The 13,395-nt window shown below is 43.1% G+C and overlaps 1 protein-coding gene across 1 annotated transcript in view; it reads right to left on the bottom strand.

Annotated features, from left to right (window-relative positions):
* Positions 1–13,022, bottom strand: part of LOC142388049 (nectin 1b-like) — an 83,683-nt gene extending 70,661 nt beyond the window's left edge. Inside the window, exon 1 of the mRNA XM_075472909.1 lies at positions 12,141–13,022. Within this exon, the coding sequence (XP_075329024.1) occupies positions 12,141–12,192 (52 nt within the window). The 5' untranslated portion in view covers positions 12,193–13,022. The remainder of the gene's footprint in view (positions 1–12,140) is intronic.
* Positions 13,023–13,395: the final 373 nt, after the last annotated feature.

Here is a 13,395-nt window from a genome sequence, read left to right as displayed (position 1 = left end):
TGTTCTGTGATGTGATATGTAGCCCCAAAAAAATTGGTTGGGTCTGTAATGGCTCAGAACCTCCCTAAAAGGCTCTCTGAAACAGCTATATTACTATGCTGGGTTTAGAATGCGTCGTTTGCCCTTATTGGCGTCGTTTCAGAGCATATCTGGCAACCTCATTATGAAATGCAGGTAGGTGTTGGCGCTATTCGGTTGCCGATGCTTGATTGGCTGCCCTTGCTCTCACTGAAAACAGAGCTATAGAGTAATACACTGACTGGAAAGAAAGCTCATCAGAATCAGAATTTGTTTTATTGCCATTGTTAGTGAACAGTGTTCACTAACTAGGAATTTGCTGCGGCGTAAGGTGCAAACATGTAACATAGGATATAATAATAAAAAATAAAAACATATAAATATAAAATGTACAAGGTGTGTACAACAATACACAGTATCCAATATACAGAGCAACAACAGTGCAGCTTCATTAGTGCAATTTTAATGACGGTAAAGTGACTGGGGCAGGTTATGAGGTGATTATGAAGTGTTCATAAGTCCAACTGCAAGGGGGAAAAACTGTTTTTGTGACGGGAGGTTCTGGTCCGAATGGACCGAAGCTTCCTGCCCGAGGGGCGTGGTGCAAATAGAGAAGGGTCAGCTGTGATCCGACCTGCTTGCCCCATAGTCCTGGAGACGTGCAGGTCATGGATAGATGCAGCCGATCACCTTCTCAGCGGAGCGCACAACTCGCTGCAGTCTGTCCCTGTCGGAACTGACCATCTACTGAGCAAAATTCCGACTGAAGCCTGCTTGGAATCGTGCAAGGTTTGTGAAACTACTCCGTGAAATGCGCAGAGCAAAGGAAAAGTCGGCGGTTGTATGTACTGGGGATCGCGAACATTGCTTTCCGGGGGAAGAATATGTAACGATCGTAGTCCGCTTTCACAGCCTTGGAAGGCGCACCAGTTCCTGTTTCTTGCCGAAGGGGCGTGTCTGAAACGGGGTGGCTGTGGATTTGGGTGTGGGGGGGGCGATTGCTGAAAAAGTGACATCACTTTTTCACAAAAACGGATTGGCACTTTTTCTGGGGGATATTCAAAAAAGGGGAGTACTTGAAACAGAGGTTCTGACACTTGCTGGCACTTCGTGTGTACTCCCCACAGCGGGGAGACTCAGAACTAACACCAAAAACGTGAAAAAGATGATTTTGATTCTCTATCCCCTTTAAGTTTTGGAATGCTGACAAAGTAGGCACAGAGTGTCGGGATCAATCCGCATCCATCTGAAATAAATATTTACTTGTGCTCAATGTAAAAAGAACATAATGTGGGGGAAGAAAGTGGAGTCCAACAAAGACAGGAAAATGCATAGTTAATTCTGCATCTGTGAGACTGAGCTAAAAGGGCACCGGGTCAGTGAGTGGGTGTTCTTATGGCCACTTCCATCCACATAACTCATCACATTAATGTTGTAAGTCATATGTTCGACAGGTGGGTAAAAGAATGGCGAGCCCTTAACACCCCCAACCTTCTGTCTCTCTGGCTGGATGTGACTTTTGGTATCTTTACAGCTGAAGTGACAATTGCTGCATGATACAAAATGGCCCCTTATGATTCTTATACTGGTGTCAATGCCCACTCCAGATTTCCCACTGGTTAGTTCTACTTGCAAAGCCATAGCCACAGAAGATATGTGCTGGCAGAGAGGAAGCTCCCATGTGGAAACCCCTGAAAGGAGTAATTCAGCTGGAAGACTTCAACTGAAGAGGGGGAGAGGTGCGTGGGGGGGGTTCAGCAGACATTTCATATGCAACTATTCAGCATTAGAAATAGCTACCTTCAGGGAAAATAGTAAAAAGTAAAACCCTGTCAAAATGTCAATGCCAGCTGCTGACACAAAATAGGTCAAATATGACCTAAATCTTTCTCTAACCTTCACCAATTGTATTTCCCCCACAAACTGATCCATGACAGTCTTCTCTTGGTTGAAACCCTGAGATTTTAAATAACATGCACATTTTGTGTGATACTTTAAAAACACATTTCCCAGAATTCTTTAACAAGCAAATGGAGTGCATTAAGTTGCAGCAGTTGTCCACCTGCAGGCAAATCTTAATTGAAACGTGAAACAATTTACAACCTATATGCAAAAAAACTTCTGCACTTGTAACGTGTTAATGTCAAATATTACACATATCAGCCTTCATTTGAGGGATCTGCTCTCAAACCAGACAGAACTGTGAACATCTTCTTTGATACAGACTAGTGTAGAGAGCATGTGCACATCTTGTTCTCATGAGTCCCTTTGGTCAATGTTCACACAAGCTACTGCTAATTAATGTCAGGTATGAAAAGAACAAGACGTAATGCCCCGCTTCCTTCCTTTTGATTGTATGTGATGTGCTATATTTGCAATATTTTGCACTGCTTTAATCTTTGCTTTGATGCACACGAGTCAGGTGTTTAAATAGGTTGAGAGCTCATGCACACAGACGCAGTCTCCTAAAGCTCCTGACTGAGAGATAATTAGAGCCTCTTTCCTTACTTTAGAGTGTGGCTAGTGGTCAGATTACTGACCTACAAGAGTGCATTTAGATCTACTATTATCTACATATCCTGTGAAGTGTGCTGAGGATGAGAGTGGACATACAGCAAAAAGGAGGCCTGTCAGCACAGCTGACTTTCAGAAAACAAAGCAGTTCAGCAGTGAAAACTTGGGACCGAACAGTGAACTACTTTACCTTTACATTACACAATGTCACAGGAAATGCCAAACTGCAGGGCACCTCCGTGATTATGTGCACTTCATTCAAAGCAAAGTTTGTGCCGCATGAAGGATTTCAACAACTTCTGTAAGATGACCTCAATCTCGCAAACAGTGAAAAACCCTGGGAGACCAGATGTCAGCTGTGATGCAAGCGGATAAAAAAAGAAATTCTATCATGTAAACAATTGAAATCCTTTCATATTGAGCTGCTGTCTATAAAGTTGATCACAGCAGGGAGGGGAGACACACGCTGAGTGAGATATGAGCTGACCTGTTATCAGTCATATTTTGCAAGTCTGTCTGCGCAGGACGAGGGCACTAAGGAGCTTTGCACCAAGCTGCGGCACACTGGGAGCTTAGCTATATGTCAGGGAGAATAAATAAACCTGTGTTTGTGTTTTCTAAGCAGCCCGCCCCTCCTTCATTCAACCACCACCGCTGTTGCTGCACCCCTTTCACCCACTCCCATTTACAACCACGCTGTTGCTTTGAAGCACAGTCAGCTCCCGGAGAGATATCAGCGCGGAATATTAAATGAGCGAACACCATCACTCATTAAAAAGGGAAACATTTCATGAAACAAACCCCCTTTTGTATCAAGAGCTAACCAAGCCAACACTCAGCACGCACCGTTTTCAAAGGCAGAGTGAGGAAATTGGAGAGAGAGACAGGGCGGAGACAGAAGCAGAGGGCGATGCGTGCAGCAAACTTTGTAGAAAGAAGAAGAAGAAAAGTTAAAGTTCCAGCAGGAGATCAGTTTCGAGGCTCGTGCAAGCCTGAGTGATGGTGTCACCCTGATTGGATTTTCAAAACTGCTTTAATTCTCAACATTTCCGTAATGACACATTGAAACAGTTGCCGAATTTGAGAAATGTTCAATATTTTAAGTTGAATATCTTCTGCAACTTATAACTCCCTTTCAGTTTGAGCCTAAGGGTACTTTTTGAGTGGATGGTTGTGCAGTGAGTGAGCTGGAAGGCACGTAATAGACCTAACAGGAAATATGGATGTTTGCACTCAGGAGGAAATAGTTTCGGCAAATGTTTAGTGTCAATTAAGCCGACCTGTTAAGGTCATAAATTTAGAAAAATTATAATTTTTTAAACAAGATTGGCTCAAAGTGCAAGAAATCTCCAGTGACTGCAAGAAAAAGTGTCTTTCTCCAACACATCTAAGGCAGTATATGTGGATCAACCAGGACCTAAACGATCCCAGTGTAAATTTACTTTGGATTTTTTTTAAATTGCAAAGTCATTATAAATTGTAGTTAAGTAGTCATGCTTTCACATCAAAATGAACAATTAGTGTCATCACTTAAGATATAACAGTAGAAAATTGCTAATTATCATGCTAAAACACTATTCTCTGTCCACTACCCCCCAACACACACACACACACACACACACACACACACACACACACACACACACACACACGAGTAATAAAGCTTAAGGGAGAGATCTGAAATGTTGTACATTTTCTGTCCCACTGAGTTGTTCTTTGTTTGTTCCATTATGTGTACAGTTGACTTGCTCAGGTTTCATTTAGTGTCACGTTAGATTAGCAGAGCTCTGACATGGATGCAGTGAGTGCAGGGAAACTTACCTTCTGCTACGCTGACTCCGTGCAGCGCATTGATAACGACTAACGCGTCGCACTTCATTTTCGGCAGCTCTACTGCTGTCACTGAATTTGAAAATGTTATTGCTCGGATAAATTAATGTTACAGTGGCGTGTCATTTTTTAATGTTTGATTCCAAAAGTTGTTGTTTGTTTAATAAAAATACACAAAACGGGATTTTTGTTCTTTGTAAATGAAAATGAGCATGCTGTGAAGTTATGTTACACCCAACATGATGTAGTGCAACACACAAATATATTTTTTAAAGTAAATTAAAGTGAATACACTGTAAAAAGTATTTTACTATAAACTTGTGTACCTTGAAATGAGCAAATGGAAGCTACGAACCACAACAGAATGCTATTGTTCTCAGGGAGGAACGTATCTTATGGTTAATTTATAGCCTATGCTGGTCGACTATGTCAGCCAACTGAACTGATTTATCAATTTGACCCAAGACAGTAGAGGCGAGAGAGCAGGCCAGCCCTTGTCAACAGATTGCACAAGTCAGCACAAAATTCACCTGAGACAAGCAGCAGAAAACACAGCAACAGCATCAACTAGTCCATCAAGTTTTAAAACTTCAACCATTGCACACTTTGTTCCACAGAGCTGACCATTATACACACACATCTAACTCGCTCACAGCTGATCACGTCCATTTAAAGGTGTTTCCTGCAACACTGCTTGGTGCTTTTCCTGTGGCACAGTTCAACATTTAACCATTTAAATCAACCATGAACTTAAGGGAACCATTTTCCCCTTTACACTCAGACTCAGCGGGTTGTTCACAAGCTACTTTCCTATTTTTCTTTCCTCCTTAATGGAGGTCCATCAGCCCAGCCGCCTGTTGAAAATGGACTTGTTCGGGCTCTCACACGGTGGGGTGGGAGCTGTACTGATCAGATCTGCTGTATTTTAAAGGCACGTAGCCTTAGTGGAAGGCCAGGGATTATCCACTTGCTCAGTCAGCTCATGAATAAATGCTATACCCTAGTTGTAGACCCAGACATAATGAGCAAAGAATGGTATACCCATATGGCTGCTTCTTTTAAACCAGTGAAGCAGAAAATACAAGAGGAATACATGAAAAAAAACAATAAAAAGATGCAGTAAAAAGCTGCGCTCTCTTTGCACGACAGCTTGAAAGAAAAACAGGAGTGGATGCAGCTCTTGTAAAGAAACAAATATGCTTTTAACCAAATTTGTGAGTAGTAACGACAGTAACTGAGCACAAAGGGAGAAACACTGCAGAGATAAAGCTATTGGTAATCCAAGATGTCACATGAGAACAATGCAGACAATGCAGAATATTCACTTTTTCATCTGAAATGTATATTTACCTAAAGAATATAGTGAGTGTGAACAGTGAGAGGAAAACATGGGGCATGTATAGTTAGTCCATTCCATTCTCATTCTAAAGAGCAGGAGAGGAATTTAACCATTTAATCCCTTGACAAGGATCGGCTAAGTAAGAAAGAAACTCAGGGCCAGATTTGAGCTCTATTATTGATTTTCTTTTCCCTCACTTCGCTGATACTGCAATTTGAGTTCAAACAGAGATGAAAGTCAGAGATTTAAAGTATAAAATTGCAGCTGTAGCTGGCTGATAAATGTGTGATCCAACATGATGGCAGTCTGATTTGAAAACAGCAAAGAAGCAGGAGAGGACATCTGACAGAAACTACCGCATTATTCTCAAATAATGTCCAAAAGAAAGCCTTGCATATGATATGAAACCGCATGTTCAAGCACAACAGGCTGTCCTTAGACGGCTGGCGTCTGGGACGAACATTACTTCTGATATCTGACTAAACCTTCCAATCCCCTAAAATAGCTCCATCCAGTGACAGAGGATCCGATCCAAACCATTTCATCATCAGAGAGACATGCACAAGAGCTTTATGCTCCCCACTCGAGGCCTCGGCGCATTTTTTCATTCGCTACAGTGACTCAGATGCTGCATGGAAACTACAGACTCCAAACGACTGGAAAGGTGAACGTATCGTAATTCAATATTCATTCAGAATTCAATACTAATTGTGCAGTCTTCAACATAAAAGGAACATTTGTCATAACCTTTCCATTTTTTAGACTCACTACGAAACATCATGTTTTATTCATCTGTTGGTTGATAAATGGTCTTTATGCAGAGACAACAGGAGAACATACAGAGAAAGAAGAATGGGCCTCTTGGTTCGACTGGTGTGGTTTATGGAAGGAAACGTAGCTCCTGAAATGAACGAGGAGCCACTCCATTTCCACAGTCACTGCAGACACAAAAAGGAATCTGCGCTTTCCATGCAGTGTTTTAAGGAGGATTTGCTAAGGAGTTGACAGCAGAACCACAATGAGCTAAATGCTGTGCGAGATGAAGTTTGAGTGGCCAAGTGCCTCCATTAGTTGCTAGAGCAAAAGCAAAGCTTAATCTCCTGTCAACTCCCCTCCAGCGAGTCTCCCAGGACTCGCAGCGCTCGCACCCATCCATCACCTTAGCAGGGACCAAAGGGAGGCTCCTCAAAGGACTGAGGATCAAAGCAATTTGCATTCAAACTGAAGCCATCAAGGCCCAACAATGCCAGAGTGACACTCTCCATTTCATTATATCACAACTGTCATCCATGTGAAATGCAAAATGCCACAGAGCAGCAATTACAGTTTTCTCTGAAAGAGGGGGGAAAAATTAACAAAGTGAAAACACTAATTACAATGTTCCAAAGGCCAGGAGAGTTCCCTCAGTGACATACAGGCGGGTGACAAATTAAAGGAAAACCAGGAGCGAGTGAGTGGGGGGAACACAGATGCAGGTGCGTCCACGCAGGTGCATTGCTATAATTAAGCAATAGACTCGTGCTTTGTGGTAAGTATGAAAACACTGAGCTGGACCATAGATTTTGGTTTTATGCCAAATCATGAGAGGACAAAATCTACGTGACTGAAAAAGCGCCAACCATTGGGCTCCGGTGGGTCTGCAGTAGCATCTAGGGAGGACGCATCAGTAAATAAGGAAGGATATCATGGTCAGCAGTGCACGGTGGATGACTGGGATGCTTGTGCAGTAGTAAGTGTATAAAGTAAAACTGAAAAAGAACTCTTTAGGTAACAGAAAACGTCAGAGCAGCATGTGACTCGACAGGTCTGTTGAAAATTAGAGATACGTCATAGTCGGGTTGTAGAACATAATACAGCTTTATTTGGTGGCTTTGTGAAGGTGTATATATGCGAGGTGTGTGTGTGTGTGGGGGGGGGGGGCAGCTTGCTTTAAAGGTTTGGGTCCAAGTTGTTTTGAAGATGAAACAAACTAAAGTCTTACAGCTCCTGCCCATGAGGCATGAGGGGTCCTTGAATAGTTTCACAAGTATGAAAATGAAGTGAATTCATGAACAGTGCTCCCCACCAGAGGCATCTCATCCCTCCAGCAGAAGTCCACAGACTTGTAGAATCAGTGCTGGAGTGCGCTGCATTTTTTTCCTTCAATCTGTCACTCGTCCATCAGAGGAAGCATATTTCTGTCCGTTTCATTTCTCATCATCAAACATTTATTTGAACACACAAATGTGTTAGCAACTCCTCTCAAAGCCCCGAACTCCAAAAAAAATCAATCAATCCAACTGTAGTGCATGACATTTCTGACACAAAAAGGCTTTATAGGCTTCAAAGGAAACTGTAAGAAACAAATACACCGGGCTGCAGCACAGCATGTGATCATCTGTCACAAGTCAAAATTAAGTGTTATGTGTCAGGCTCTGGTGACAAGGGAGTGAATAGAAATCAAGTAGTTGGCTGTCAAAGTAATCCTTAATCGCAGGAAGAAAAAAAGCGATACACGAAAAACTTAACAGGAAACATCACTTGTGACTTAAATCTCTCGGGGGGGGGGGCCTCACATGAAAATCAAAAGGTCAGTGACACAAAAAGTAATACAGCTGTGTAGTGAGGCTTACAACAAAAACACTCAAGAGAAACTCTTTTGAGAAACTGCATGGAATGCTTGACAAAACCTAACAACAGGGGTCTGCAGCAGAATGAGTTCAGCTTGCAAACTGCCAAGTTATTAGAAAGACACCAGCACCATTCCCAATACTGAAGAATAACACATTTAAAAGTTGATGCACGCCCACCATTCACGGTTAATTTCCCAAATGCTAAGTCCCACGAAGATGCGGAATTAGAGCTGGACAGTCTCCGAACGCCACACCTCAGAGTAACATCTATATGGGCTGGTACTGCACCAGAACCTGCCAAAGCAGCCAAGCTATAAACAGCCACCTGGTTGCTAACTCAATTCACACTCAATTAAATATCAGTCTGGAATACAGGACAGCCTGAGTACTGCTAAGAATGCAGGAGCAAAGCTGCTGTTATTATTCACAGATCCATTATACTCAGTCTTCCTTTTATTTGATAATCTATTTGGCAAGCAGCTCAGAGTGTTTCTCCGTTTATGAATTTGGCACCGTTGTGTTTTCTACAAATGGTTATTACCATGACAAGCACAAATGGTTTTCCCTCGTGGGTGCCTGCAACAGGCTTGTTGCTGCTACTTGCCTTTGTCCGGGCATTTCTCACTTGTTTGTGCTTCACATGTTGTAAATCAATTAGGCAATCAAAGACGAGTGGGTATTTATGGCGACGCCCTTTAACCTCAGGGTGAAAGACCAAATTCTTGTTTTTGCATGTCAAAAGAAATGTTCCAAACAACAGCGTAACCCAAAAAAAATGAAAAGCTTTTCTCTTCGTGAGGACGTCTGAACACGTCAACTTTGTAGTCACTTTGGTTTTTAGAAAAAAGACAAGAAATGAACCCAACGTGTATTCATAAAATGTCGAAATGTGCTTCAAAAACAACTCTAGCTTTACTCAAAAAAAGACATCTCCAGGGTGGAGAGCAGTTTTGGAGACATTTTCCATGCCCTTCATTGAACAGCTTCAAAAGATTTTCACCGTGAATCCCAAGAGAACCAGTTAATCCTGATCTTCTCCGCAAGCAAAGGGATCATCTCAATATAAATCAGACAGAGCTTTTGATCAAAGTATTCAATCAGTCTTAAACACATGACCTCACAAGGAGCTTCACCACCAACAAGGTCAACATCTAAGTTGTTCTCAAGCTCAAAGGGGCTGAAGAAAATGGATGTGCCAAAAATATTCCACTGGGAAAGATTTATTAGACCTAAATGGGATCTGCAAGTATGATCAACAAAGCATTACATCAAGTAAACAAGCAGCAGTCTGTCTGCGAAAATGAGGCCATCAGTGCCCATCAAAACACCATCTGATATTCAGGAGTGGAAAGTAACGAATTACATTTAAGCCTGGTTTATAGTCGGTAATGCAATACGCAACGCAAGACGCAAGACGCAACGCAAGCCCTTGCGCGGTTGCAAGCCCCCCCTTGCGTGCTTGCGTGTGTCACCTCAATTTTCTAAACTTTACGCAAGACGCAAGCCCAAGCCACTGGCTGTGGTCGAAACCGCCTACTACTTGAAAACGGCATACTCATCGATCTGACAGTATGCAGACCGTTACACACAGTGCACTTCACTCCTGTCCGAGCCCAAATCAGCCAGCCTGAAAAGCTGATTTCCCTTAAGCTATAAACTCTGTAAATATATAACTTTAGCAACATTTGAAACATTTTCAGGCGAGAAAGTAGTCGTTTAGACCCCCAAGGTGTTGAAAATCTGACAAAATACCGGCTATTTACAAGAAGAAGAAGCATGAATCCACTTGAAGACGTCCTGGCGGTGAATTTCCTTTCATCATAGTAGGCTTGTCATTGAAAAAACCCGCTACTCCACCTACTGTCCTGGCGGTGAATCGCCACGCAGCACACGCAAGCGCCGACAAAGCAAAATGAAGTATAAACCTCTCGAGTCATTAACATACGCGCAAGACGCAAGCGCAAGGGCAGTTAAAAGAAGTATAACTCAGCCATTACTCACGTTACTGTAATTGAGTACTTTTTATGAGTAATTTGTAATTTTCTGAGTAGTTTTTGAAATGTGTAATTTTTACTTTTACTCGGGTACATTTTGACCCAAGTACTTTTACTTCGCTACATTTGAAACCCCTCACGTTACTGAGTAAAACAAATATTTATGGTGAAAAATTAAATGCGGGCGGAAATTTAAACAGCTGTCCCGGAACTGAAAGTCAATTGCGTGGCCTTGCCTTGCGCGCGCCCTTTCCATTGTTAAATAATCTGGTGTGGTGGATCTAGTAGGCTACCTGCGCTTTGGAAGATGGCTGTTGCTAACCTAGACGTGGAGACTTTGGAGGAGGAAAGGTCCGAAGACGAAGAGGATACACATTCTGGAGGAGACGAAAGCCAGAAAAACCCGTGGCCAAATTTAGAAAAATTATTCGTTTTCAAACGCACGAAAGGCAATAATGTGATTATGCAGTGCAAGATGTGCCTGCCAGCCAAAACGGAGCTTTCGGCTTTCAGAACATCGACTTCAAACTTACTTCTTTAATACACCTCGAAATCGATTAAAACAACTTGTACTGAATTTGATTCATGACTCATCCTTTTTTGCATTAAGAAACTGAAAGTAATTAAGTAACTTTTACTCAAATTACATTTTAAATGAAGTAATTTTGTACTTTTACTCAAGTAAATTTTGAGGTGGGTAATTTTACTTTTACTCTGAGTAGAATTTAGGCAAAGTAAAGATACTTTTACTTAATTACAATTTTTCAGTACTCTTTCCACCTCTGCTGATATTATATATTATCTGATAGTCGAGTACACTCGACTCCCCACCGTTTCTTACTTAAATGGAGGCTCCAGACACAACTTAGCAGGAAGAGATGTAAACAAACCAGTAAACTTTCAGCTAATCCTCAAAAACCCCTCCAGCATATTGGACCACATACATGATCACACATGTCTTGCTGTAGGCTTCTTTTGTTTCCCAAATGGAAGCTGTCAATATAACCTGAATAATGATGCTCCTTCCAATGAGTCAAGCAGGCTTTTTAAGCACACATTCTGATAATTACTCACTTTGGAAAGCTTTAATGTCAGGATGATCAATGTCAAAACATCATTCCATTCATACGTTTGTCAACCACCAGTGCCTGCCTCGGCACCACCACCCGTTCAAACACACGCACACACACACGCGCACTCACGCGCGCGCGCGCGCACACACACACACACACACTCGCTTTCTGGGGAATCAAGTGGCTGGCAGATAAATGTCATCTGAGTCACTCTACACCTGAAATATTAAGATTTTTCTTTTGACAGCGTAAAAAAACAACAACAATACAACAAAAAAGGCTTTAAATTATTCCATTCAGAGTTTCAACTGCAGGGTTTGCTATTCAAGGAGCAGGCAGGAGCAGAGGATAACATGTTTCAATTATCCTCCACAGAACTCTTGTGTCTCCGAGTTGCCATTAAAATGAATTATTGAAACTTGAAGACTGCTGGCCTGCATGACTCGCACATATCGCCATCTGCCTGCTGTTCGGCTAACTTCATTATTTGGCAGCAAAATAAGTATTCTGCAGCCGTTTGAAGTCGCTCGGCTTCTGAGACAGAAACCAGTTTTCTTTAACTCGTTTGCGCATCTTGTCAGAAAACACAAACCATTAACGATCCACGTCTTCATGCATTTATTAAGAGTGTCATAACGGAACATCACGCAGCACACACAGACACACACGCACACGCACAAATACATAAGGGGAGCAGGGAGGTCATTGTAAAATAAGGCAGATGGTTCCCTGCTGAAATCTATGTATGACTGTGGCTTACCTTGAATCTGCAGCGCTACCAGGAGCGCCCATATCCCAACACACACCGCCATGGCACCTCAACTATCCGGATCTTGTCTGATAACCTGAGAGCGGATGGACAGAGCTCACTCGAGACGACAAAGACCACGCATGCAACTTCTGCAAATCCCACTTCGGGCCAAACTAGTCTACCTCCCTCACTGAGCGGTAGGTGCAAAACTAGAGGATCGGTGGCGCGCTGCTCCGTAACAAAGCATCAATTTCACGTCTGCGGCGATTCCCTGGCTGGCGGAGAGTTTGGACTGTGGAGAACCTGGCTGGGTCCCCGGAATGAGATCCAAGCAGCTGCAGAGTTGTCGTTTGGGTTTGTGACTGACTCAGAGAAGAGCAGATGAGGGAAAGGAGTGCTGAGTTCTCATCAGACGGGTTCTTTCAGTTTAACCATCCAGCCTTTGTTGCTCCATCCACCGCTGCGGCTGCTGAACTCTCTCTCCCCCCTCTTCCAGTATTGTGGATCAGAGGTAAAGTGGGCGGGAGGTCCTCGATCGATGCTTTGTTGGGAAGTTTCCAACACCGGGAGAGTAACTCCGAGGCGGTGTCGACTTTTTTGTCTTCCGTGGCAAAACTGACACTGCACCTAACAGATTTCTGTGGGCACAGTCCCCGTTTTAGTTCCGCAAGTTCCCGACTCCTCCTGCCTGCAGCCGCCGCCAGCGGGAGAAACCAGATGAAGTTGTTGTAAGTCTGGAAATGAGGATGCGCCCCCCTTCTCCCCTTCGTTGTGGATTGAAACTACTGTGTAGCTCGCCTCTGTGCGCGCACCGCTCCGCAGATCTGCCACCACGATATGTTGTTGGCTGTGGTTGACGCTCTGGGAGAGATCGGGATCGGGTGACGTTGCGGCGGGGAGGAGCCTGGATCGTCCTGCAAAAAGCTAAAGAATCGCCTGCTATCCCTCCAGCTAGGGACCCCCTAACTATGCGCTCCAGTCAAACGGCTTGAAAAAAAAAACATGTTTGGATTAGAGGGTACTAATAATGCGCATGCAGACATTGAGGAGTGTAGAGATAAATCCGCCGGAGAGACTGAGAGGGAATGAAGGGAAGCAACAGCACAGCCATGCTGAGATAATGCTCAGAAGTCTCCTGAGGCAACGACACAGCAGCCGAAACTTTTAACGTGTGTTTTGTTTTTGTTTTCTGGGCAAAAGAGATGTGAGAATCTAAAACAGAAGTAAAACCGAATCTATCATCTAAATGTGCTGTGGAGTTTGA

This window comes from Odontesthes bonariensis, chromosome 9 (genome assembly GCF_027942865.1).
Source record: "Odontesthes bonariensis isolate fOdoBon6 chromosome 9, fOdoBon6.hap1, whole genome shotgun sequence".
NCBI classification, from domain to species: Eukaryota; Metazoa; Chordata; class Actinopteri; order Atheriniformes; family Atherinopsidae; genus Odontesthes; species Odontesthes bonariensis.
The sequence above is the reverse complement of the archived record's forward strand: the minus strand, read 5'-3'. Positions and strand labels throughout refer to the sequence as shown.